Source organism: Melanerpes formicivorus, unplaced genomic scaffold (genome assembly GCF_026170545.1).
Source record: "Melanerpes formicivorus ecotype bairdi unplaced genomic scaffold, bMelFor1.0.p_v2 SCAF_88, whole genome shotgun sequence".
Lineage (NCBI taxonomy): Eukaryota > Metazoa > Chordata > Aves > Piciformes > Picidae > Melanerpes > Melanerpes formicivorus.
The window spans coordinates 1,099,990-1,126,909 of NW_027142440.1; the positions used below are offsets into that span (position 1 = coordinate 1,099,990).

A 26,920-nucleotide genomic window follows, 5' to 3' on the forward strand; every position below is an offset into this window, starting at 1 on the left:
ACACCTTGAGTCCTGTGTCCAGTTCTGGGCTCCTCAGGTTAGGAAGGAGGTTGAGCTGCTGGAAGGTGTCCAGAGAAGGGCAAGAAAGCTGGGGAGGGGTCTGGAGCACAGCCCTGTGAGGAGAGGCTGAGGGAGCTGGGGTTGCTTAGCCTGGAGAAGAGGAGGCTCAGGGGAGACCTTCTTGCTCTCTCCAACTCCCTGCAGGGAGGTTGTAGCCAGGTGGGGGTTGGTCTCCTCTCCCAGGCAGCCAGCACCAGAACAAGAGGACACAGTCTCAAGCTGTGCCAGGGGAGGTTTGGTCTGGGTGTTAGGGAGAAAGTTCTTCCTAGAAAGAGAGATTGGCCCTTGGGATGTGCTGCCCAGGGAGGTGGTGGAGTCCCCATCCCTGGAGGTGTTCAGGCAGAGCCTGGATGAGGCCCTTGGTGCCATGGTTTAGCTGATCAGATGGTGCTGGGTGAGAGGTTGGGCTTGGTGATCTCTGAGGTCTTTTCCAACCTGCTTCATTCTGTGTTCTGCAATTGCTCCCAGAGCCCAAACTCGACAAGCTGAAGCTCTGCCTGCCCTTGGCCAGCAGCAGGCACCAGAGGAGGCTGGGGAGGAGGCCTGGAGCCCAGCACTAACTGCTCTGCTCTCTCACACAGATGGAGAGCCCCAGCTGGCCTCCACCGTCATCGACACCATCATGGCCGGCCTGCCAGGACCACGGGGAGCCCCCGGCCCTGCTGGGCCTCCAGGTAAGACACCTGAGTGAGCTGCTGCTGTGGAGTGTAGGAGTGCATGACAGGAACAGCATGGCAGCTATCAATGGTGATAACAATATTAATGACTTCTTATTGGTGTGGGAAATTGCCCCAAGCCTGCTCAGGTAGGTTTGGCATGGCTGGAATTGCCCTTGGCTGTGGGAGTGAGCAGTGCTCCCAGGAGACCTCATCCAGGATCTGCAGGGAGCTCCAACAAAGCTGGGGAGGGACTTTTGAGGGTGTCAGGGAGGGATAGGACTGGGGGGGATGGATCAGAACTAGAAGTGGGGAGATTGAGCTTGGCTGTGAGGAAGAAGTTGTTCCCCAGGAGGGTGGTGAGAGCCTGGCACAGGTTCCCCAGGGAGGTGGTGGAAGCCTCATCCCTGGAGGTGTTTGCAGCCAGGCTGGATATGGCTGTGAGCAACCTGCTGTGGTGTGAGGTGTCCCTGGCCATGGCAGGGGGTTGGAGCTGGCTGAGCCTTGAGCTCCCTTCCAGCCCTGACAGCTCTGTGAGTCTGTGATTCTATTCAGGCAATATTTAACAGTTTAGCCATAGAATCATAGAATCAGCCAGGTTGGAAAAGACCTCAGAGATCATCAAGTCCAACCTATTACCTAATACCTAACACCTCCTGACAACTAAACCATGGCTCAAGTGTCACATCCAGTCCTTTTTTGGACACCTCCAGGGATGGGGACTCCACCACCTCCCTGGGCAGCACATCCCAATGGCCAACAACTCTCTCAGTGAAGAACTTTCTCCTCATCTCCAGCCTAAACTTCCCCTGGCACAGCTTGAGACTGTGTCCTCTTGTTCTGGTGCTGGGTGCCTGGGAGAAGAGACCAACCCCCAGCTGGCTACAACCTCATTTGAGGTAGTTGTAGTCAGCAATAAGGTCTCCCCAGGGCCTCCTCCAAGCTAGCCATGGCCTCCAGAAGATGGTAACGAAAACCATCTTTAATTTGCCCCCACATCACCTTTGCCAGCCCAGCCCAGCCCAGCTGGCAGCAAATGGAAGCTGTACTGACAGGCAAGCTCCAGTCTGCAGTGGGCTGCAATGAATGTGTACAAAACCCCCAGGAGCTACAATAGCTGCAGGGATCTACAATGAACAACCAGCACAAGAACCCTGCTGGTCCAGAAGCCCAGGGAAGCTCTCCCTCTGCCCCCCACTCCCTGTCAAAAGGGAGAAAGGAGCAGAGAAGGAGCAGCAGTTAGACTTCACCAAAACACTGCAGCCAGGGCCAGGCAGCAGCAGATTTGTCTCCCTGCAGAGCACGAAGCGAGCAGAGGAGAGATGCAAAGAGGGAAGATAGTTTTGGTACAGCAGCAATTGTTCAGAGTGATCTCTGGTTTTCCTTCTCACCCCCAGCAGTGATTTGTTTGCACTTTGCCACTCTTCTGCTTGAAACCTCTGACCAAATTTTAAAGGCTTAGCTGAAGACCACCACAGAGAGCGAAGCAGTGAGAAGGGCAGGGACTGGCTGGAAAGCAGCCCTGAGGAGAGAGACTTGGGGGTGCTGGGGGAGGAGAAGCTCACCAGGAGCTCTCAGTGTGCACTTGCAGCCCACAAAGCCAACCAGAGCCTGGGCTGCAGCAGGAGAAGTGTGGCCAGCAGGGCAAGGGAGGTGATTCTCCCCCTCTGCTCAGCTCTGGGGAGACCCCACCTGGAGTACTGCCTCCAGTTCTGGAGCCCCTAGGACAAGAGGGACCTGGAGGTGCTGGAAGGTGTCCAGAGCAGGACCAGGAGGATGAGCAGAGGGCTGGAGCTGCTCTGCTGCGAGCACAGACTGAAGGAGTTGGGGCTGTTCAGTCTGGAGAAGAGAAGGCTCCCAGGTGACCTCATTGTGGCCTTCCAGTATCTGAAGGGGGCTACAGGAAGGCTGGGGAGGGACTGCTCAGGATCTCAGGCAGTGATAGGACTAGGGGGAATGGAATGAAGCTGGAGGTGGGGAGATTGAGGCTGGAGGGGAGGAGGAAGTTCTTCCCCATGAGAGTGGTGAAGCCCTGGAATGGGTTGTGCAGGGAGGTGGTTGGGGCCCCGTCCCTGGAGGTGTTTAAGGCCAGGCTGGCTGAGGCTGTGGCCAGGCTGATCTAGTGTGGGGTGTCCCTGCCCATGGCAGGGGGGTTGGAACTGGCTGAGCCTTGTGGTCCCTTCCAACCCTGAATGATGCTATGATACTATGATACTAAGAGACCCTGCTGTGGTACAGGCAGCTGAAGTTCCTCACCTCTCCAAGGGGATTGGTTAGAATTGCCTTTATTTCCGTTTTTCACACCCAGCAGTGATGTGTTTGCATTTTGCTGCTTTCTGTTCAAGATCTGTGAATAAATGTTAAAGGCATAGCCTAAAACTACCACAAGCCTGGAGAGGAGGCTCAGGGGAGACCTCATTGCTCTCTACAACTCCCTGAAGGGAGGTTGTAGCCAGGTGGGGGTTGGTCTCTTCTCCCAGGCAACCAGCACCAGAACAAGAGGACACAGTCTCAAGCTGTGCCAGCGGAGGTTTAGACTCAAGGTGAGGAGAAAGTTCTTCACTGAGAGAGTTGTTCACCATTGGGCTGTGCTGCCCAGGGAGGTGGTGGAGTCCCCATCCCTGGAGGTGTTCAAGAGGGGATTGGATGTGGCACTTGGTGCCATGGTTTAGTTGTCAGGAGGTGTTGGGTGAGAGGTTGGACTTGATGATCTCTGAGGTCTTTTCCAAGCTGGCTGATTCCATGGTTCCACGAAGAGCAGGGACAGAGAGCATCCCCTGGTGGGTGCTCAGCCCCGGGGGGAGGCTCAGCAGGAAGCATTCTGGTCGAGGAGGCAATGAATTCCTTACTCACAAAGAGTTCCACCCAGAGAGGGAGGAGCTGCTGCTCTGTGCTAGCCTGTGAGGGTGCCAGCACGGTCTGGGTGCTGGGCTGGCTGTGTGCTAAAGGGTGTGCATTGGTCCTTAATTTAGTAATGATGTGGGAATAACCAATACGAATCTCAATAACCTGTTATTGATATGAAAAGTGCCCCAGATGTGTCAGGTGGGTTGGGTGTTTGGTTGGAATCCATATTTACAGTGGGATGTGCAGTTGTGGGGGGTTGAAGCTCCCCCCCAGCATTCACTTTGCCAGAGCAGCTCAGGTGGAAGCAAATGAAACTGTACTTACAAGCCAGAACTGCACTCCAGGGGAGGATGCAAGGAATGTGTGCAGAATACCCAGGGGGGGCAACAGGGACAGAGATTTACAACTAACAAACAGCACAAGCACCAGGGGAAGCTGCCAGCTTCTCACCCCCTGCCTCCCTCTCATCCCCTGTACAAAAGGGACAAGAGAAAGGAGCACAGAAGGTAGAATAGAATGGAATGGAATGGAATGGAATGGAATGGAATGGAATGGAATGGAATGGAATAGAATAGAATAGAATAGAATAGAATAGAATAGAATAGAATAGAATAGAATAGAATAGAATAGAACAGGGTAGGATAGGATAGTATCATAGTATCAGTCAGGGTTGGAAGGGACCACAAGGCTCAGCCAGTTCCAACCCCCCTGCCATGGGCAGGGACACCCCACACTAGATCAGCCTGGCCAGAGCCTCAGCCAGCCTGGCCTTAAACACCTCCAGGGACAGGGCCCCAACCACCTCCCTGGACAACCCATTCCAGGGCTTCACCACTCTCATGGGGAAGAACTTCCTCCTCCCCTCCAGCCTCAATCTCCCCACCTCCAGCTTCATTCCATTCCCCCTAGTCCTATCACTGCCTGAGATCCTGAGCAGTCCCTCCCCAGCCTTCCTGTAGCCCCCTTCAGATCCTGGAAGGCCACAATGAGGTCACCTGGGAGCCTTCTCTTCTCCAGACTGAACAGCCCCAACTCCTTCAGTCTGTCCTCACAGCAGAGCAGCTCCAGCCCTCTGCTCATCCTCCTGGCCCTGCTCTGGACACCTTCCAGCACCTCCAGATCCCTCTTGTCATAGGGGCTCCAGAACTGGAGGCAGTACTCCAGGTGGGGTCTCCCCAGAGCTGAGCAGAGGGGGAGAATCACCTCCCTTGCCCTGCTGGCCACACTTCTCCTGCTGCAGCCCAGGATCTGATTGGCTTTGTGGGCTGCAAGTGCACACTGAGAGCTCCTGGTGAGCTTCTCCTCCCCCAGCACCCCCAAGGCTCTCTCCTCAGGGCTGCTTTCCAGCCAGTCCCTGCCCAGCCTGCATTTGTGCCTGGGATTGCCTCCACCCAGCTGCAGGACCCTGCCCTTGGTCTTGTTGAACCTCCTGAGGTTGGCTTGTGCCCACCTCTCCAGCCTGTCCAGCTCCCTCTGGATGGATCCCTTCCCTCCAGCTGTCTGCTGCCCCACACAGCTTGGTGTCATCAGCAACCCTGCTGAGGGTGCACTCAGTGCCACTGTCCATGGCACCCACAGAGATGTTGAACAGGACTGGTCCCAGGACTGATCCCTGAGGGACTCTGCTTGTCCCTGGCCTCCCCTGGGACATGGAGCCATGGACAGCCACTCTTTGGGTGTGGCCATCTAGAATAGAATAGGATAGGATAGAATAGAATAGAATAGAATAGAATAGAATAGAATAGAATAGAATAGAATAGAGATAGAATAAGATAGGATAGGATAGGATAGGATAGAAATAGGATAGGATAGGATAGGATAGGATAGGATAGGATAGGATAGGATAGGATAGGATAGGATAGGATAGGATAGGATAGGATAGAATTAAGCAGGTTGGAAAAGACCTTTGAGATCATCCAGCCCAACCTATCCCCCAACACCATCTGATCAACCCAACCCTGGCACCAAGACTCAGCCAAGGCCAGCCACAAGCCTCTGTACCAGTGTTCCACTACCCTCCTGGTGCAGAGCTTGCTCCTAAAGGACAAGGAAGGGAAGTTGATGCAAGTGGGATTCAGGCTTCTGCCTTCTGAAGCTCCTTAAAATTGTCTCAAACGCTGATTCCCACCAGGGCCCCCAGGTGCCTCAGGACCCAAAGGGCCCCCAGGACCTGCAGGAGTCCCAGGATCACAGGTGAGTGCTTTGGGGCTTGGGGGTTAGGTGTGAGACATCTGCTTGCTGCAGGGAGTGAGTGGTTTCCAAAGCTTGCCTCTGTTCCTTGTGAAACTTTGCTGATCTGAGTACTTTCTTTCCCCCTCCTTCCATTCTGAGTTGTGCTGAGAGGTTGAAATGGTTGCACCTTGCAGCTGTGCCCTTAACCAGAGCACATCTTGCTGCTGCTGTGTCAAAGCATTGCACTGTGCCCTGAGCTGATGCCCAGGATTTGACACAGGCTTTGCTCACCCAGGGGTAGAAACCCCACAGCCTTCCCTCTGGAACACACAGAAGGATCCCAAAGGCATCTCTGGGACCTCACCAGCTCCCCCAGGGGAATTTGCTCAGCCTGGCTTCTGGGCAGCAGCACTTTCCAGGCAAGCAAACAGCACAGACTGCCACCAGCTTGGGGATTTGGTGATGGAAGAGGTGTGGAGGGGGAGGTGACCCTGGAGTGTGAGCAGCTCCCTCACATTGCTGTAAGTACTCACAGGGGATGAGGGAGCTGCTGAGTGGAAAGAAGTGAAGGCATGAAGAAGAGTGAGCTGCCAAAGGGCTCCAGGAGGTGGCTGACTGACACCAGGAGACTCTGGTTTGGGGAAGGATATTTCTTAATGTTAAGCAGATCTTTCAAAGGACTCCACTGGGACTAGAGAGGGAAAAGTGACTCAAGAGCACAGAGAGAAAGCTTCATTCATTCATGGAATGGGAGGGGACCTAAAGGCTCATCCAGCTCCAGCCCCCTGCCCAGGGCAGGGACACCTCCCACCAGCACAGGCTGCTCAGGGCCTCATCCAGCCTGGCCCTGAACACCTCCAGGCAGGAGGCAGCCACAGCCTCCCTGGGCAGCCTGTGCCAGGCTCTCCCCAGCCTCACTGCAAAGAATCTCTTCCTAATCTGCAGCTTAAATCTGCCCTCCTCAAGCTTCAATCCACTGCCCCTCATCCTGCCACTCCCAGCCCTTGTCCAAAGTCCCTCCCCAGCTCTCCTGGAGCCCCTGCAGGTACTGGAAGGCTGCTCTGAGGTCTCCCTGGTTAATTAGGTCAGCAGAGAGATTTCTCTTAGATCCTGAGAAGAGGAGGGTTGGAACTGCTCAAAATTAGAGAAAGGAGATGAGGTTGAGGGAGCAGTGGCCAGCAGTGGCCAGCAGTGGCCAGCAGTGGCCGGCAGTGGCCAGCAGTGGCCAGCAGTGGCAGAACCCTTTCAGCTGGGCAATGCTCTGGAGAAGGAGCAGAAACTCCAGAGAGATGTGAAGGTGGGAGGAGGTTTGGCAGCTGTGGCTGGAGGTGATTAGGTGGAAGGGATCTCACAGGCAGGCTCTGTGCTGCTGCAGCCTGCTGTAGCCCATGCAGCACAGCAGAAATCTGCTTGGTTTTAGTGCTAGCAGAGCATCCCCATCCCAGCACAGAGCCACAGGCACTGCTGAGAGCTGCCCAGAGCAAAGGATGCTTCTGGACACTTCAGCTTTGTTCATGCAGCATGACTGACATGGAGCCCAGACTGCTGGGTGCTCTACCTTGTCTGGCAGCCCCAATCAACCTCCTGAATCAGACCTGAGTCTCTGGGCCTCCTGTTGTCTCAGGGGAGACAAAGCTAAGCTGGAGCCAGCATTTTGCTCCTGTGGGCAAGAGGGCAAAAGGTCTCCTGGGGTGCATGAAGAAGAGTGCAGCCAGCAGGGAACTTCTGCTCCCCATCTACTGCCCTAGAGAGGCCACATCTGCAGTGCTGGGTCCAGTTCTGGACTCCCCAGCTCAGGAGAGACAGAGAACTGCTGGAGAGAGTCCAAGGGAGGCTGCAGAGCTGCTGAGGGGCCTGGAGCAGCTCTGGGAGGAGCAAAGGCTGAGAGCCCTGGGGCTGAGAGCCTGCAGAAGAGCAGCCCCAGAGGGGAGCTGAGCAATGCTCAGCAAGAGCTCAAGGAGCTGTGGGGGGCAAGAGGCTGGGGCCAGACTCTGCTGAGTGGTGCCCAGGGCCAGGCCAAGGGGCAGCAAGGGGCAGAGAGTGGAGGCCAGGAGGTTGGATGTGAAGAGGAGGAGAAAGTTGTTTGGTGTGAGGGTGCTGGAGGCCTGGAGCAGGCTGCCCAGAGAGGTTGTGGAGTGTCCTTGTGTGGAGAGCTTCCAACCCCCCCTGGGCACTGTGCTGCTGGGCACTGTGCTGTGGGTGCCCTGCTGGAGCAGGGGGTTGGAGTGGATGATCTCCAGAGACTCTTTCCAACTCTCACTCTGGGATTCTGTGGAGGTCCAGCCACTGTGTGGCTTGGTGGTGAGCTGCTAGAGTTGACTGCTGCCAAGGACCAACCTGCTAATGGTGAGGATTGCTGCCTCCCTCCTGGAACTGGAGAGTGCCCCTTTAAACCCTAGTGCCCAGTTCCTTGGGCCACAGGCCAGTGCTGAGGCTCCTCACAGTGGTGGCTTCAGAGCCCATTGCCCTGGGCACTGAGATGGGGGCTTCTGGGGGCTTGAATCAGAGAATCACAGAACCATCAAATCACAGAATCAGAGAATGGTTCTGGCTTGGGAGGGACCTGCAAAGCTCACCCAGTCCAACCCCTCTGCAGCCAGCAGGGACATCCCCCACTGGATCAGGCTGCCCAGAGCTGTTACCAGTGGTGCTGAGCAGAGCAGAAGTCTCCTTTGCTGCAGGCCCCAAGGGATTGAACCAGGTCATCTGGGGTGGGAAAAGTCATCCTGGGGAGCTGCCACAGTGGGTGTAAAGAAGCCAGACTGTTCCCTCCCAGGCTGGATTCTAGCTGGGGCTGTGCTGGGTGGGCAGGTGAGGAATTTGGATTGGTTTCTGCAGAGCAGTTCAATTAGTGGCCATGTGGAGCCCCTGCCCTCCTTCTCCCTTGGTGACCTGCGTGGATTGGCTCAAGCCAGGGAGCAGAATGATTAGCACAGGTTGGGCTTCATCTGGAAAGTGTTTCTGAGGGTGAGTGAAGAGCTTCAAAATCATTTCCACTGCACAATCCAATCAGCTTTCTGGTATGTGCTTGTCCCTGCCACCCAGTGAGGCAGCTGTGAAGAGGGGGAAAGTGGTGGGGGGCAGCCACAGGATCTGTGGTGTTCATTTCTTCTTGAGAGCAAGGCCCATCCTGTCACACTCCCCCTTCAAATGCTGCAGCAGCAGCCTGCAGTGCATTACAACACCCAAACAGGGGGGCACTGGGAGGTGTCCCTGCACACAGAAGGGAGGTTGGAGCAGATGGTCTCAAGGTCCTTTCCAGCCTAGGCCATTCTGTGGTGCTATGAAACATAATCCAAGTGGGAATGCAGGCTCTGCCCTGGGCTCCTGCAGCCCTCAGGCAGCTGTGTGCTGGGCTGCAGCCAGAGCAGGGTGGGCAGCAGGGCAGCAGAGGGGATCCTGCCCCTTGGCTCTGCTCTGCTGTCCTTCAGTGCTGCCTCCAGTTCTGGTGTCCCCAGCAGAAGGACACAGAGCTGCTGGAGAGAGTCCAGAGGAGGCCACAGGGATCCTCTGGACTCACTTCAGCAGCTGAGAGAACAGGCTGAGGGAGCTGGGGCTGTGCAGCCTGGAGAAGAGAAGGCTCCAGGGGGACCTCAGAGCTGCCTGCCAGGACCTGAAGGGATCCTGTAGGAAAGCTGCAGAGAGACTTCTCCTGAGGGTGTCTGAGACAGGCCAAGGGGGAATGGTTTGGAGCTGAGGCAGAGCAGGGTTAGAGTGGAGCTGGGGAAGAAGTTCCTCAATAGGAGGCTGGGGAGACTCTGGCACAGGCTGCCCAGGGAGGTCCTGGCTGCCTCCTGCCTGGGGGTGTTCAAGGGCAGGCTGGATGAGGACCTGAGCAGCCTGTGCTGGTGAGAGATGTCCCTGCCCATGGCAGGGAGATTGAAGTAGAAGACCTCTGAGGTCCCTTCCAAGCTGAGCCATTCTCTCATTCTGTGATGATCACAAACTGTAGGTCTCAGGATCCCTGCAGAGCTTCCGTGGTTGTGGCCTGAGGGTAAGAGAGAGCCCAGGCCAGCTGCTCAAGGGGTGTATGAGGTTTGCATTCACTACACCTGCAGGCCTTCACTGCAGCAACACCAAGGATGCACAGCAGAAGTTAATCCCTTCTTGTTTTTCATCTCTTCCAGGGCTTGCCAGGCCCTCCAGGCCAACCTGGACCAAAAGGCTCCAAAGGAGACCGAGGAGAGAGAGTAAGGCTCAAATGCACAGGCATCCCCAGCAGTGCCTGGGGTGATGCCTCGGAAGTTGTGTGCAGCTTTTCAGCTCTGTGGAACTACAGCTGGGAGCAATGTGGGATGCTGAGTTTGTAGGTGTTCTGCAAGAGCCAAGCTGCTGGCTGGCTGCAGAGATCCAGGCTTGAGCTGCTTGCAGAGCAGAGGTTCCATAGAGAGGTGCAGGTAGCAGTGGAAGCCTTGTGGAGGCCAACCTCCTTCTGCCAGTGAAGCTCTTTGGGGTGGAATACTTGGGAAGTCACTGAAGTCTTGCTTCTGTGACACTGAGGCAGTAAAAGCTCACCAGGCTTTTCCTGAACCAAAGCCATTCCCCAGGTGAAATGATGTTGTTGCTGTGCTTGTGTGCTGCACCTCTGTGCCTGAGGAGCTGTCAGGTGTGAGGAACTAAGCACAGGTGGGAGGGCTGCTGGGATGCTGCCTCCAAACTGCTGAAGTTTAGAAGACAGCAGAGGCCAATGCAGCAGGGATGCCAGGGTGTGAGTGCCAGCCCAGCAGCAGGAAGGCTTTCACAGCTCCAGGTGAGCCTTCAGCTCCCTTTGGCCATCTTACCCTCCAAAAGGCTCTGAAAGTCTTTGCCATCTCCTCTGAGAGACACCAGGAGGACAAAGCTGTTTGGGAATGCAGGATGTGGTGGAGGATCAGTCAGCAGTGAGACCTGCACACCGTGGGCACAGGTGGAGTGAGGCCCATTGCTAAAAGCCCCTGGTGTGGAGCAGGGTCAAAGAAAGGAAGGTAAAGAGAAAACTATTGCCTGGCACCCAGTCTGCAGTGCTGGCTGCACTGGCACAGCCCTGTGCCACAGGAAGCCATTCCCTGTGCTCCCAGGTGGTTCTTCTCTCTTACTGTCACATGGGTGGAGGGGCACATGGAGCTCACCACTGCAGATGGGTGGCTACAGAAGACATGGCTCCCCCTTGGACAGCTCCTCCTCCTCTCCTTCACTGCTGCTCACTCTTCCAGCCCCACAGACAGAGGGAGGTCTGACAGAGATGAGAGAGGCAAGTGACAGCTCAGTAACTCCAGGCTGCTGCTGCTCAAATCCATGAGGTTACCCAGCAGCAGATGATGCCAGGGCTGTGAGACAGGCTGAGAGAGCTGGGCTTGGTCAGCCTGGGGGAGGCTCCAGGGAGAACTTCTGGTGGCCTTGCAGTGCTGACAAGGGAGATCAGACTTCTTCTCAGGGCCTGTTGTGACAGGCCAAGGGGTGAGGCTGTGGAGTGTCCTTGTGTGGAGAGCTTCCAACCCCGCCTGGGCATTGTGCTGCTGGGCACTGTGCTGTGGGTGCCCTGCTGGAGCAGGGGCTGAGCTGGGTGAGCTCCAGAGGTCCCTTCCAGCCCCTCCATGCTTGGATCCTGTAAGTATGTAGCTCTTTCATCAGTGGGTTTCTAAAGGTTCTTTCAGGCCTTGCCTCCACTTCCCAAGCTCCTCCTTTGTCATGAAATAATCTGCAGCTGTTCTGCTGCCCAGGGAGTCTGCCCTGCCCCAGTGGGACACAGGGTGGGAAACCAACACCGCAGAGTAAAAGGGAGAGAAGCAAGATGCTCAGCCTGCTGGCTTCCCACTCTGCCCCAAACCAGCAGCTGCCACTTGGGAAGACCAAAAGATCCTCACTGAGAACAAGATGGAAATGAGAAAATCAGGGGGAAACCCCCAAAGCACTGGGGGTGTGCTTTGCTCAGCAGCTGCTGGGCTTAGCTCAGAGATGTGTCTGGAGCAGGACCAGGGAGAGTCAGAGCATTTGGGGGTGCTGGGCTCTGCTTGCTGTCTGGGGCAGCATCAGCCCTTTGGCTCTGACTGCAGAGAAGGATGCAACCTGCTACCAAAGGCCTTCCTGGGGTAGTGCAGCTGCCTGCTGCTTGTCCAGAGCCCTCCTGCTTGTCAGAGGGTGCTGAGCTGAGCGAGTTGCCTACCTGGAGTCCTGCCTCCAGTTCTGGAGCCCCTAGGACAAGAGGGATCTGGAGGTGCTGGAAGGTGTCCAGAGCAGGGCCAGGAGGATGAGCAGAGGGCTGGAGGTGCTGGAAGGTGTCCAGAGCAGGGCCAGGAGGATGAGCAGAGGGCTGGAGCACCTCTCCTATGAGGACAGACTGAAGGAGTTGGGGCTGTTCAGTCTGGAGAAGAGAAGGCTCCCAGGTGACCTCATTGTGGCCTTCCAGGATCTGAAGGGGGCTACAGGAAGGCTGGGGAGGGACTGCTCAGGATCTCAGGTAGTGATAGGACCAGGGGGAATGGAATGAAGCTGGAGGTGGGGAGATTGAGGCTGGAGGGGAGGAGGAAGTTCTTCCCCATGAGAGTGGTGAAGCCCTGGAATGGGTTGTGCAGGGAGGTGGTTGGGGCCCTGTCCCTGGAGGTGTTTAAGGCCAGGCTGGCTGAGGCTGTGGCCAGGCTGATCTAGTGTGGGGTGTCCCTGCCCATGGCAGGGGGGTTGGAACTGGCTGAGCCTTGTGGTCCCTTCCAGCCCTGACTGATTCTATGATGAACAGAACCAAAGTGTGAGGAGGTCTGGAGCTGACCCCTGGCACACATCCAGGGTCCCCTTTTGCTGCCTCCCAGTGGCAGGCTCCAGGGAGGGGCAGGGCTCTGCCACATGATCCCCAGGGTAGGAATTTTCCTTAACCATCTTCATTCCAGCAGTGCAAACTCCTCTGTGTTCTTGTCAAGTGCAAAATGATCTCCTACTGACTCTGCCTTTGTCTCCCACAGGGGCAAGCAGGGCTGCCTGGAGAGAGGGGCATTAAGGGATCTCCTGTAAGTGAGGGACTTGTGGGTGCCTGCAAGGCTCACATGGGTTTGGTGCCTCCCTGGCACCTCAGATGTGCCCTGGCTGGGCTGCAGCTGGTTCAGGCAGCTCAGCCTGATGCAACACTGCTCCAGCCTAGACATCTGTGCACCACTGGGCACCCTCACCTTAACCTATTCCTCTGCAAATGGCCTCCCTGCACATGGGGCATGCTGCTGAAATGCCATGATCAGGAAGGTGCCATGGCAAGAGTGGGGATGAGCTTTGCTGGCAGATCCCCTCCAGCCACACCTTGGCAGGCAGGAGCTCCCCCCCGCCCCATGAGGTTCTGGCACTACCAGGGCCCAAAGGTGGGCACTGTCAAACAACTCAAAGGTGCTTGCAACCCCCTCTTGCACCTTGAGGCCTGCCAAGTTGAGCTGGGAACCCTCTCATGAGATGGAAAGATGTCTCCAGGAGAGTCCTTGGCAGTGCCCACAGGAGAGCTCTGCACTGGCACACATGGCTGGGGTGCAGACCCAGCAGTGGAGATGAGGCTGGGATGGGAGTGAGCTGCTGGAGCAAGTCAGGAGCTTTTGGCTTCACAGTCTCACAGTCTCACCAAGGGTGGAAGAGACCTCAAAGATCATTAAGTCCAAGCTGTCACCACAGACCTCATGACTAGACCATGGCACCAAGTGCCACATCCAATCCCCTCTTGAACACCTCCAGGGATGGGGACTCCACCACCTCCCTGGGCAGCACATCCCAATGGCTAACAACTCTCTCAGTGAAGAACTTTCTCCTCACCTCCAGCCTAAACCTCCCCTGGCACAGCTTGAGACTGTGTCCTCTTGTTCTGGTGCTGGCTGCCTGGGAGAAGAGACCAACCCCCACCTGGCTACAACCTCCCTTCAGGGAGTTGGAGAGAGCAATGAGGTCTCCCCTGAGCCTCCTCTTCTCCAGGCTAAGCAACCCCAGCTCCCTCAGCCTCTCCTCACAGGGCTGTGCTCCAGACCCCTCCCCAGCTTTCTTGCCCTTCTCTGGACACCTTCAAGTCTCTCAATGTCCTTCCTAACCTGAGGAGCCCAGAACTGGACACAGGACTCAAGGTGTGGCCTAAGCAGTGCTGAGCACAGGGCACAAGGACTTCCCTGCTCCTGCTGGCCACACTCTTCCTGATGCAGGCCAGGATGCCCTTGGCCTTCTTGGCCCCCTGGGCACACTGCTGGCTCATGTTCAGCAGTTGTCAATCAGTACCCCCAGGTCCCTCTCTGTTTGGCAGCTCTCAGCCACTCTGCCCCCAGCCTGTAGCTCTGCCTGGGGTTGCTGTGGCCAAAGTGCAGCCCCTGGCACTTGGACTTGTTGAATGCCATCCTGTTGGCCTCTGCCCATCTGTGCAGCCTGGCAAGGTCCCTCTGCAGAGCTCTCCAACGCTCTAACAGCTCAACTCCTGCCCCCAGCTTGGTGTCAGCTGCAAACTTGCTGATGACTGACTCAGTGCCCTCATCCAGATCATCAATGAAGATATTGATCAGGCTGGGGCCCAGCACTGATCCCTGGGGCACACCACTGGTGCCTGGCTGCCAGCTGGCTGTGGCACCATTCACCACCACTCTCTGGGCTCAGCCTCCAGCCAGTTCCTAACCCAGCTCAGAGAGCTGCTGTCCCAGCCAGGGGCTGACAGCTTGGCCAGGAGTTTGCTGTGGGGGATGGTGGCAAAGGCCTTGCTGCAGTCCAGGCAGACCACATCCACAGCCTGGCCCACAGCCACCAGGCAGTCACCTGGGCATGGAAGGAGATCAGGTTGGTCAGGCAGGACCTGCCCCTCCTAAATCCATGCTGGCTGGGCCTGAGCCCTTGGCCATCCTTCAGGTGCAGTTATTGCCCCCAGGATAATCTGCTTGCAGCATCCAGAGAGGTCCAAGGTCTCCTGGGAGGTTTCTCTTCTCCTCCTTGCTGCCCCATTAGGTGTTCCACCTTCATTCAACATTTGGTAGGCTTCACACACTCTTTTCTTCAGGCCTTCCTCCCATGCCCACCCTTGCTTTGAAGGTATCTCAGGGATGTCCAACGAGTTGTGAGGAGCTCAGGCACTTCCAGTCCATCCTCTTCACCACTCTGGCTTGTGGTTAGCTTGTGGGTTGATCTCTCCATGTCATCTGCCCATGCATGAACCTCCTGGTCAGGGGGGGACACCAGGCCAATGTTGTCAGCACAGAGGGAGCTGTGTTCAAGAAAAGCTTCATGAGCATCCTCAGAGGTGGTGTGACTAATTAATGAGAGCAGAATGGAGGATTCCATGTTCTGAATCACAGCTGAGCATGTGTGCAGGTGTGGAGGAGGGCAGCAGTGTTCCAACCACAGAGTGAGATCAAAGCATCTCTCACTGAGGTCTCCAGGAGGTCTCTCCAGCCATGAGTGCAGGGCATGGCAGCCACCCCTCCTGCAGCTTGGCCTCTCCTGGCTGAGTTCCCCAGGCTTAGAAATGGTGATGACCTCCTGGGCAGGTGCTGGCAGCAAGGACAATGCTCACAAGAGCACTTTGGCTCTTGCAGTGCCAGAGCATCCCTTTGCTTTCTGCTGGGGAAAGGCTTCTGCTCTTGGTTTGGTCCTTGGGAGGGGAGGGATGCAAGAGTCACATGGAAGCAAATGTCTCTTTCTTGTCTGTTTCAGGGGGAACCAGGCAGGAAGGGTGAGGAAGGTGACAAAGGTGCTGATGTAAGCATGTTGGGTCATTTCCTTTTGCTCTCCTTACTCTGCCTCAGCCACACTCCCTGGGGTAGGCTGCTTTGAGGGGGACCTGGGACCTGTCCACAGCCACAGCTGCAGAGCAAGGGCTGACCTCAGCCTTGGGCTTGGTCTCAACACATGCAAGCAGCCCTGCTCTGTGAGGTCACATTGCCAGCTGCCCTTCTCACCATGCTGTGAACACTTCCTCAGGCCCCAGGGCTTGTTCACCCCACAGAGAGCTGCTGCAAGGTGGAGAATTACTGCCCCACTGTCCCTCCCACATGGGCAGAGACAGGCTCTCAGAAGAGATCAAACTGCCTGTGTGGAGAGTGGGACTTGGAAGAAGAGGATGGGTTGGGTTGGAAAGAACCTTCCTGAGCATCACATTCCAACCCCCTGCCTCAGGCAGCTCCACCTGCTCAAAGTCCCATGAAGCCCTCCCAGGGATGGGGCATCTGCAGCTTCTCTTAACAGCCTGGGCCAGAGCCTCAGCACCCTCACAGTGAAGAATTCCTTCCTCAGATATCTGCACTCCCATTCTAAAACACTTCCCAATGCAGTGAGGCAGAGGAAGCTCCATGGAAACAGGAGGAAGAATGATTTCCCTGTGAGGGTGGCAGAGCCTGGAGCAGGCTGCCCAGGGGGGTTGTGGAGTCTCTTCTCTGGAGATATTCACAACCTGCCTGGATGAGTTCCTGTGTGAGCTGCTCTGGGTGCCCTGCTCTGGCAGGGGTTGGAGTGGATGAGCTTTGGAGCTCCCTTCCAGCCCCTCACATCCTGTGATCTCTCTGTCCCTTCAAGCCCATACCTAAGGCAATGGGGGCAGCAAACTACAGGCTGAGTATGCATGAAAGTATGTGGCCAGGCTTTGGGCAGCATGTGGCCCAGCTAGGAGCTGGCCAGAGGCAGCAGGAAGCCCATCAGGATGGGCTTGCAGCCCTCTCTTCAGTTCAGCAGCAGCAAGATGCTAGCCACACGTCCCAGCTCCCTGCTGTGCCAACCCAGGGGAAGCCCAGGGAGCTCACTGGTGCTCAGAGCAGAGGTCAGGTGAGAACAAAACCTCTTCTCCAGGTGGCAGAGGTCAGATGAGAGCAAACCTCTCTCTTCTGCAGGTGGCTCAGAGGGGTTGTTAACATGGACTGCATGTGATAAAGGCTTGCCAGGAGCAGCCAGCCTGAGCTGGGCTCTCTGCAGGAGCAGGGACCGAGCTGAGGCTTGGCTTTGGGTCAGAGGCTCTGCAAACATGGGGTACAAGTGAGGAGTCTGATTTTCTGCATCCCCCCTCAGCCCCTGCAGCTTCCACAATATCACAGCATCCCAGGAGGGTTGGGTTGGAAGGGCCTTAAAGCTCCAGCTGGTTCCAGCCTGCTTTGTTTGGCATCTTTAAACACCCACACCGCAGAGCTGGGCGCCGTGGAGGCAGCCCTGTGAGCAGGAAGCCTGCTCTGCAGCAGCTGCCAATGCTGGTTGTCTTTTCCTTCTTGCAGGGGGAAGGTGTCCAGCAGCTGAGAGAAGCCCTGAAGATCCTGGCTGAGAGGGTATTAATTCTTGAGCACATGATAGGCATCCACGGTAAGCGGCGCCGGGGTTTGCTCTAGGCAGCTGGGGGCTCTCCTCCAGCACCTGCTGGGTGCTTCACAACCCTCCCAGGCTCTGAGCTCTCTGCCTGGGCTCTGCTGAAACTGAATTTTCAGAACCAGGTACCCAACAGGACTTAGAACCATTGAATATTTAAGGCTGGAAAAGACCTCTAAGATCCAGTCCAAGCATCCACCCAACCCCACCAGGGCCACCAAACCCTGACCCCTGCTTGAACACCTGCAGGGATGGGGACCCCACCACCTCCCTGGGCAGCCTGGGCCAAGCCCTCACCACTCTTGCAGCACAGAAAATTTTCCTACTATCCAACTGAAACCTCCCCTGGCACAGCTTGAGGCCATTTCCTCTTGCCCTGTCTCTAGTTGCTTGATAGGATGCTTAGAAGTGTTGAGCACCCATTCCTGGCCTCCCCTGTAAAGCAAACTGCTCACACCTCCCCTCAGACTGGCAGCCACTCTTCCTGCCAAGAGGCCCTTGGGCACTGATTTAGGCTATGAAGATGCTAAGCAGCTGAAACCTCCAGCAGTTCCTAAGCAAGTGCCTTCAGAGTGCCTCTCTCCCCATGCAGTCAGGCAGCTCCTCCCAGAGCCCACAGGTTCCTGCTGCTGCCAGCACAGTGCTGAGGGCAAACACCTCTGGGCACTGCAAAGCCACAGCAGTGCCAGTGTGTGGGGCTCAGCTGGCTGGGCTGGGCTGGCTTGAGCCTCAGCCCTGCTCCTCACTCCTCAGAGGCCACAAGTGCTGCTTCCAGAAGCAGCAGGCAGCAACAGCTGCAGGAATCACAGCCCCATGGTTTAACCACACTCCCCCTGCCCTGAGCTCTGCATTAAGCTGAGCTGGATTCCTATTTCCATTGGATTTTCTACACCAAAGGCAGGAAAACATGGTGTGATGCTGCTTGGCTTGGAGGTGGCAGGAAGATGATCCAGGCAGACATCCCTACCCAGGCAGGATGGTCCCAGGGCAAGGGGAGCCCAGTCCACAAGCACAGTGCAGTGTGTTCAGGATCATTTCAGCTGGGAAAGCCCTCTCAGACCATCCAGTCCAAGCAGCAGCCCAACCCCACCCTGGCCACCAAACCCTGGCCCCAGGTGCCATGGCCACACCATTCTGGAACCCCTCCAGGCATGGGGACTCCACCACCTCCCTGGGCAGCCTCTGCCAGTCCCTGACCACTCCTGCAGCAGAGAAATTGTTCCTCATCTCTAACCTAACCCTCTCCTGGTGAGGTTTACAGGCCCTCCACCACCTTTGACTTTGTCCCTTCGTTCCTATCATTGTGAAGCAGAATGTCAGCTCCCCAGGGAGCTTGTGTAGACACTGGGGCTTGCCCTGGGGCACCCAGACAGCTTTGCCCCTGCACAACTGCCCAGCTGCCTGATTCACACTTTGGCTGGCAAGACAGCAGCAACAAGGCCTGGGCTGGTGCTGGGCTGCTGCTGTGCTGGTGCTGGGCTGGTGCTATGCTGATGCTATGCTGCTGCTGAGCTGATTCTGTGCTGATGCTGTGCTGGTGCTATGCTGCTGCTGAGCTGATTCTGTGCTGATGCTGTGCTGGTGCTATGCTGCTGCTGAGCTGATTCTGTGCTGGTGCTGTGCTGCTGCTGAGCTGATTCTGTGCTGCTGCTGTGCTGATGCTGAGTGCCACATCCAATCCCCTCTTGAACACCTCCAGGGATGGGGACTCCACCACCTCCCTGGGCAGCACATCCCAATGACAAATGACTCTCTCAAGGAAGAACTTTCTCCTCACCTCCAGCCTAATCCTCCCCTGGCACAGCTTGAGACTGTGTCCTCTTGTTCTGGTGCTGCTTGTCTGGGAGAAGAGACCAACCCCCACCTGGCTACAACCTCCCTGCAGGGAGTTGGAGAGAGCAAGAAGGTCTCCCCTGAGCCTCCTCTTCTCCAGGCTAAGCAACCCCAGCTCCCTCAGCCTCTCCTCCCAGGGCTGTGCTCCAGACCCCTCCCCAGCTTTCTTGCCCTTCTCTGGACACCTTCCAGCAGCTCAACCTCTTTCCTAACCTGAGGAGCCCAGAACTGGACACAGGACTCAAGGTGTGGCCTAACCAGTGCTGAGCACAGGGCACAAGGACTTCCCTGCTCCTGCTGGCCACACTCTTCCTGATGCAGGCCAGGATGCTCTTGGCCTTCTTGGCCCCCTGGGCACACTGCTGGCTCATGTTCAGGCAGCTGTCAATCAGCACCCCCCAGGTCCCTCTCTGTTTGGCAGCTCTCAGCCACTCTGCCCCCAGCCTGTAGCTCTGCCTGGGGTTGCTGTGGCCAAAGTGCAGCCCCTGGCACTTGGACTTGTTGAATGCCTCAGCAGGACCACCCAGGGCAGGGCACACAGCAACACATCCAGGTGGGTTTGGAAAGTCTCCAGAGAAGGAGACTCCACAAGCTCCTTGGGCAGTCTGCTCAGGGGCTCCAGCACCCTCACAGCAAAGAGGTTTCTCCTCATGTTGTTCCTCTCCCAAGGGAAGCAGAGGGTTCCCCTACACTGGGCAGTTTTAAGGCTGGGATTGAGAGGCTGCTGGGCCAGCTCATGGCAACTCTGCTGTTGCCTAGCTAAGTTGGCCCAGCTGGTGCTTGAGCCCCCTTCCAGCCTGGCATTCTGTGATGGTGTGAGGCAACTGGGGCATTAAAATGGATGAGGCAGCACTGCCCAGCACCTGTGGCTGGCTGCTGGGGCAATCAAGGGTGGCTGTAGTCAAATCTATTTAGCTTTGTAGAGCTGGAGGCTGTGGAAGGAGGAGATGTGTGTGTGCTGCCCCCAGCATGCTGGGGAATGGACAGCTGAGACTGGATGGGTGCTTGGTGCCATGGTTTAGTTGATCAGATGGTGTTGGGTGATAGGTTGGACTTGGTGATCTCAAAGGTCTCTTCCAACCTGGTTAATTCCATTCCTCTCCTCTCCTCTCCTCTCCTCTCCTCTCCTCTCCTCTCCTCTCCTCTCCTCTCCTCTCCTCTCCTCTCCTCTCCTCTCCTCTCCTCTCCTCTCCTCTCCTCTCCTCTCCTCTCCTCTCCTCTCCTCTCCTCTCCTCTCCTCTCCTCTCCTCTCCTCTCCTCTCCTCTCCTCTCCTCTCCTCTCCTCTCCTCTCCTCTCCTCTCCTCTCCTCTCCTCTCCTCTCCTCTCCTCTCCTCTCCTCTCCTCTCCTCTCCTCTCCTCTCCTCTCCTCTCCTCTCCTCTCCTCTCCTCTCCTCTCCTCTCCTCTCCTCTCCTCTCCTCTCCTCTCCTCTCCTCTCCTCTCCTCTCCTCTCCTCTCCTCTCCTCTCCTCTCCTCTCCCTCTCCTCTCCTCTCCCCTCCCCTCCCCTCCCCTCCCCTCCCCTCCCCTCCCCTCCCCTCCCCTCCCCTCCCCTCCCCTCCCCTCCCCTCCCCTCCCCTCCCCTCCCCTCCCCTCCCCTCCCCTCCCCTCCCCTCCCCTCCCCTCCCCTCCCCTCCCCTCCCCTCCCCTCCCCTCCCCTCCCCTCCCCTCCACTCCACTCCACTCCACTCCACTCCATCCCATTCCACTCCACTCCATTCCCCATTGCCAGTTTGGCTGTAGCCTGGGGTGGATCAATCCTCTTGCTCAATCTCCTTTACACTCCTCAAAGCCTCAGCCTCCCCTTGGCCTCATCCCTCAAGAGCAGGAGGCTGTGGGCAGCGCTGAGCAGCAAACTTCTAACCAATAAAAGAAGAGGAATTTGGAACTGGAAGTCCAGCTGGGAGCAGGGCAGGAAGAGCTCAGGGAGGGCAGGGGGAAGCTGTGAGGGTGATGAAGGGACTTGAACATCTCTGCTCTGAAGGGAGCCTGGGAGACCTGGGGCTGTTTGGCCTTGAAAAGAGAAGGCTGAGAGGAGAGCTTATGGATCTCTGTCAGTACCTGAGGGGTGGGTGTCAGGGTGAAGGGGCCAGGATCTTTTCAGCAGTGCCCAGTGATAGGACAAGGAAGGACTGGGACAGGCTGGACGCCAGGGGCTTCCACCTCGACATGAGGAGAAACTTCTTTGGTGTGAGGCTGCTGGAGGCCTGGAGCAGGCTGCCCAGAGAGGCTGAGGAGCCTCCTGGTGTGGAGAGCTTCCAACCCCCCCGGATGTGTTCCTGGGTGACCCTGCTCTGGCAGGGGGTTGGTCTTGGTGCTCTCTGGAGCTCCTTTCATCCCCTGACAGCGTTCTGTGAGCCAGCAGCGGTGCGCTGGCCGCAGACTTCAAGCCCCACTGCTGGTGCCCGGCTGATTGGCAGCAGGGGGGGCAGCCCTCCTGCAGGGCAGGCAGGGCTCAGGAGGGCACTGCTGCTCCTCCCGCAGCCTCCCCTTTTCAATGGCCCTCTCTCTCCCGTGACTTTCTCTCCTTACAGACTCTTTGTCTTCCATTGAGCCAGGCTCCGGACAGGACGGCATCCCGGGCTCCCCGCTGCGGACCAGCATCAAGATCAAGCGCGGAGGACCCCCGCAGCCGCCGGCACAGCAGATCCTCTCCGCGCTGCTGGACGAGGGCGAAGCCAGGAGGAGAAGCGGCCGGATGCAGTAGCAGCCTCTGCGTGCTCCCCGTGCCTGCCGCCCGCTTACAGAGCCGCTGCCCCGCTGCTTGACGGCAGCCTGCGAGCCCAGCGGGTAGGAGGCTGCGGTGCTGGCAGCTGGGTTTCCCCCCCCTGGTTGCAGGGAATGTCTCATCCATAGCTCAGAGAGGGTCCTATGAATATGTTTCTTGCTGTTGTTGTTTTGCCTTTGGAATGCCAGGTGGCAGAAAGGACACCTCCTGCCTGTGCCTCAGGAGTGTAATCCTCCCCTTGTTTCCTCACTGGCCGTGAAGGTCACTCAGTTGAAGCACTGCTTAACTGGGGGAGACAGCCAGTCCCACCTAGACTCAAAGCCAAGCCTTACCCTTGCCCCTTGTCCCCTGCTTTCCTTCCCCGTGGTGGTGCTGTGCTGACTTCTGGGTGGAGACACCACTCCCACAGGCCATCAAAGCTTCCTCACCTGCAAGGATTTCTTTTTGAAGCAAAGAACAAATCGGGATGTTGCAAGAACACTTCAGGCTGTTGCTCAGCAGGTTCAGGCTGCTCTGGAACTTAGCATCACAACCTTGGCTTTTCCTGTGGCATCACTTCTGTTCGTGGCTGGCTGAGAGAGGACTTTGGATGCAAATGGTGATGGCAACGTTGACTTTCTCTTCAGTGAGATTAGACTGCTCCTGTGAAAAGACAGAGCAGTCTGGATGTGAGAGGATGGAACTGTGCAAGAATTTTCCTACCTTGTGCTCAGCTTGTTTATACCTGCAGAGAGAATTCAGCTGAGGAGCAGCAGAACTTTCTGAACCCTACCACCAGCAAGGGAAAGTCTTTCCACACTTGGTTCTTGATCTTGTGAGTAAAGCCTTGCCAGTGAAAGCTGGGGGCAGCATGGGAGCAAACCACAGCCTGAGGAGGTAGAGCCTTGTCAAGAGCTTATCTGGCACTGGGAGTTCAAAACACAGTCATTTTACCTCTTGCAATAACTTGTTCTTGGGGGGGAAGTCCCAGCTCCAGGGTGAAGAAGCTGAACCTGCCTGTCAGGGACAGAGGCAGCACTGCACCTGCTGTGCAAAGCCAGCTGGAGCAGTCCCTGGCACTCCTGCAGGCAGTGAGCTGTGTTGGAGGGGGTGTGGATAAGCAACAGAAGCACTGCTCATGGCTTGCTTTATTTTTATCACCTCCCCCCTTCTGCTAGCTTTCAAATCCAGCCCAGGATGGCAGAGAGCAGCTTGGGTTGGTTTGTGTCATTCTATGGCAGCAGTCAGGACAATTGGTCCTGTCCTGTCTGCTGCCTAGGGCAAGATACAGCAACCTGGCAGAGGCAAAGTGCTGCTGCAGTATTGCTGCCCCAAACAGGAAGGAGCTCTGACAGCCCAGGGTTAGCCACACACTGGAGTAACTTTCTGTGCCCATAATTAATCACTGCACACCTACACAGGTGCCAGAGGCCCCAGATCTGCCCTCTCAGGAGCATGGCACCTTCACAAATCAACGACTGAGGTCTTTCTGAGGTCTTTCTGTGCTTTAGAAGTGCAACCATCAAATAGGTGAAACGCTGCAAGGGGATGCTGAGCCAGCACCAGAGGCTTGTCCTCTTCAGTGCTGCTCAGCAAGCCAAAGAGCAGCCTTGGTGTCAGCAGGCTTGGAGGCTGCAGTGAATGCATTGTGCCCTGCTTGGCTAGCACCAGTGGTGCAGCTCACTCAGGAGTCAGCCCATGTCCTTCAGGTTGTGCTGCACCATGCTCCAGTTTCCCTTTGGCCACTCCAAAGCATTACAAAGGTTTGGGGAGTTAAGGCAAGGTGCAGCCAGGAGCTCCTCTTTCCTTAAGCCTCTGAAGTGAGTGTGGAGTGCTGCCAAGGGCTGATGCTTCAGGCTCCAGCTCTGCTTTGCCTGCCTGTGCTCTGAGCTGCAGTGTGAGACAGTCAGAGACAAGCACATAGCTCCAGCTGCCCAAGCCCAGCAGCCTGCTGACCTCTAGCAGTTGTCCTGCAGCTATAATCCTTTAGGGGGAATGAAATCAACTCTCCTTGAATGCATCTTGGTGTCAGACCCAGCAGCAACTCCAGATCCAGTGCTGGCTCTGATGCCTGTGTGTGATGCTGAACTAGAGAGGGCTGGCAGCCAGCTCTCACCCTGAAGCCAGTCACAGACACCAAGGGCCCAGCTTGCCAGTGCTTGGTCAAGGACTCAAGTGCTGTGCAGCAGCCCCTGTCCCTCCACTGCCTACCATGAGGGCAGCAGCTCTGTTGGTGCACAGCTGAATGTGGTGCAGCCTCTGATGTTCTTGGCATGAGCTTTCCATCTGAGAATCAAATGCTAACAAACTGAAGGTGTTTCCCCTTCTCCAGGCTGATCACCAGGCAGGAGCTGAGAGGTACTTGGTGACCTGAATGGGGACCATCTTGGTCCTGATCAGAAGGACATTACTGTGTCTGCTTCCAGCAGAGAACCCCTCCTGCTTCCCAGCAGCTGTAGGGGAATCAGGCCTGGAAGACTGAGGAGAAATCCCAGTTCAGACTGGATGTGTGTGCTGGGCAGGCTGCTGGGAGCTGGAGCCACATGAAGAAAGTTGCCTCATGGCATCTGCAGGACCCAACCCAGCCCAAAGCAGCTCTGAAAAGGGAAATGGCAAAACCTGGCTCTGCTGCTCCTGTAGCTGCAGGGCTGGATGTGGGGAAGGAGAGGACACTGAGGCCATTTTCACTTCCCCTGCATTTTGCAGCTTTCACACTGGATTGGAGGAGCAGTTTCTGCCTCCAAGCTGCTCCTCCTGAACTCAAAACCCTTGCATTAGCTTGGTGAGAGCTCCCTGGGAGTCATTCACATTGCCTGGGACTGGGGATTGTGAACAATTGCAAACAAGCTCCTGGTAAAGGAGATTTCCTGGAAGCTGTTTGCAGGGCCCTGCCAGGGCAGCTGTCAAAAGGCTGAGGAGCTTTGGCTTGCAACCACTTCAGTCCCTGCCTTCTGCAGCTTCCTGCATGGCCTGGGTGAGGCTTTTGTTCTCCCCACACTTCTGCCTTTGTCCTCTCCATCTCTCTCCCTGGTGGTGCTGTGTCTGTAATTTGGGGGAGAGCTGGGCTGGACCTAATGGACCTTCTCCCTCAGCTCTGCTTGCACCAGGCTTGGAGCACACTGCAGTCCCAGCTGGGCTCTGTTTTGAAGGTGGACACAGCCTGGCAGGTGCCAGTGGTGGGATCCATGGCTCAGCAAACCACTCCAGCCACATTTTCCAGACCAGGATCCATGGCTCAGCAAACCACTCCAGCCACATTTTCCAGACCAGGATCCATTTCAGCCAGGGCACAGGATGCATCTTGCTGTGCCTCTGTACCTTAGAGAGGAGAATTATCACAGAGTCACAGAATGTGAGGGGCTGGAAGGGATCTCCAAAGCTCACCCAGTCCAACCCTTTGCCAGAGCAGGGCACCCAGGGCAGCTCACACAGGAACTCATCCAGGCAGGTTGTGAATATCTCCAGAGAGGAGACTCCACAACCCCCCTGGGCAGCCTGCTCCAGGGCTCTGTCACCTCACAGGGAAATAATTCCTCCTCCTGTTTCCATGGCACTTCCTCTGCCTCAGCTTCCACCACTGCCCCTGGTGCTGGCATTGGGCATCCCCCAGCAGAGCCTGGCTCCAGCCTCTGGGCATCACCCTGCACAGCTTTAGCACCAGCAATGAGGTCACCCTCAGGCTGCTCCTCTCCAGGCTACAGAGCCCTCAGCTCCCTCAGGCTCTGCTGCCTGCTCTCAACTGAGTTGTTTAGTGCTTCCCCCTCCCTGCCTCCTGTGCACTGCCACACTTGTGTTCCTGTCCTCCTTTTCTAAGGCTTTCTGTGAGCCTCTTCCTCTGAGCTCAGCTGTGTTGTTTGACCTGGGTTGGTGCTGGCAGTTTCCTGGTGCTTGTAACACCTTTTTCCTTGCCTTGAGCTACCCAGCAGCCGCAGCAGCAGCAGTAGCAGCAGCAGCAGGAGGAGGTGGCACAGCCAAAACCCTCTCTGCACCCTGATGCTCAGCAGCAGTCTGGCACTCCTGGGGTGGGGAATGCTTCTCTCCAGGGTGTCACATTTGCACTTACTGTAAACAATTGATGGCAGCCCGGGGAAAGAGGAGCAGAGGAGAGCCCTCAGCTGCTCCCAGCAAACTCCATCATAGTTGTGCCACCAAGCAGGGCCAGCCCCTGGGAACCAGCCCCTGGGAACCAGCCCCAGCTCCTCAGCCAGCAGGGACTGGTGGAGCAGAGCAGGAGGCTCACAGGTGGCTGTCTGGCAAGCTTGGCTCTGGGGATTGGGGTTCTCTGCTGGGATGCAGGAACCTGAGCACTGTGACAAAGGCTTCTAAAGGACAATCAGCTTCTGGAATCCCTTCTGGACACAGTTTGTTGGCAATCCCTTCTGCTCCTACACATTCACAGCTCCTGAGATCCCAGCCCAGGCTGGGGCTTGGTGGTGCTGCAGGGCTGGGCTCAACCCTGCCTGTGATTGCAACCCAGCAGTCCCCAGGTGCTGTATGGTCCACAAAGCACATCCCCCAGTGGAAGGACATGCTCACCTCCCCACCCTTTGCCTCAGCAGTTCTGTCTTTCTCTCAGTGTGTTTGGTGTGTGTGCAGCCAGTCCCAGCTCCTCTCCCTGTAGCAAGCTTTGCACCCCCTCAGAGTGTGCAGCATCCTGCACTCAGGTGTCACCTCCACACTTGGGGCAGGAGGAAGCCTCCTCTGTCAGGCTGGAGTCATCCCTGGCAGGCTCTCCTGTGTGCTGCAAGCACAGCCTGTCTGTTCCACCTCTGGCATGGTTCCTTCTCTCTTTTCATAGTGCTATGTTATTGTTCCAAGTATCTATTGCTCTCTATTTGCTATGGGGTTTGTTACTGTGTATGGAATGTTTTGTATTCAGCCTTTCTTGCAGAGCAGAGTGGGGACAGTATCCAAGAGCCCACAAGTACCAAAGACCTTTCATGTAATGCACTGAGAATAAACATTCTGTAAGTGGAGATGGTGTTGGGTGTCCTGCTCAGAGCCCAGAGCTGCTTCCAGCAAACTCCTGGGACCTGGGCTGGGGTCTTTGTGCTGTTTTCCTTTCCTGCCACCTCAGCTCTCTCTGACCTTGCATTTGCAGGTCTCTGAGACTGGGGATAAAGGTCCTGCTTCTGCTCATCCTCTGGGGGGTGGAGGGACTGCAAGGACCTTCATTAGCTGAAGTCAAACCTGACAGTGTCCTTGGGCAGAATCCCAGAGCCCTTGGTTCACAGGAGAGCCTGCAGGTTGTGTCCCAGGGGTGAGCTGAGAGCAACTAAACCCTGAGATCAGTTCACAGAACCCCAACATGGAGGGGGTGGAAGTGACCTCTGGAGCTGACCCAGCCCAGCCCCTGCTCCAGCAGGGCACCCCCAGCACAGTGCCCAGCAGC

At 56.6% G+C, this 26,920-nt stretch overlaps 1 protein-coding gene across 6 annotated transcripts in view; it reads left to right on the plus strand.

Moving 5' to 3' along the window:
- The window catches only part of COL26A1 (collagen type XXVI alpha 1 chain), a 247,439-nt gene extending 220,941 nt beyond the window's left edge, over positions 1-26,498 (plus strand). For 4 of the 6 annotated variants that reach the window (XM_068165441.1, XM_068165436.1, XM_068165435.1 and 1 more), the window contains 7 exons: positions 642-734; positions 5,695-5,756; positions 9,863-9,925; positions 12,668-12,712; positions 15,360-15,404; positions 16,904-16,988; positions 21,356-26,498. In XM_068165441.1, coding sequence (XP_068021542.1) covers positions 642-734; positions 5,695-5,756; positions 9,863-9,925; positions 12,668-12,712; positions 15,360-15,404; positions 16,904-16,988; positions 21,356-21,528 — 566 coding nt within the window. In that variant the 3' untranslated portion in view covers positions 21,529-26,498. The remainder of the gene's footprint in view (positions 1-641; positions 735-5,694; positions 5,757-9,862; positions 9,926-12,667; positions 12,713-15,359; positions 15,405-16,903; positions 16,989-21,355) is intronic. The other 2 variants (XM_068165438.1, XM_068165440.1) reach the window with 2 other exon arrangements.
- The last annotated feature ends 422 nt before the right edge of the window (positions 26,499-26,920 follow it).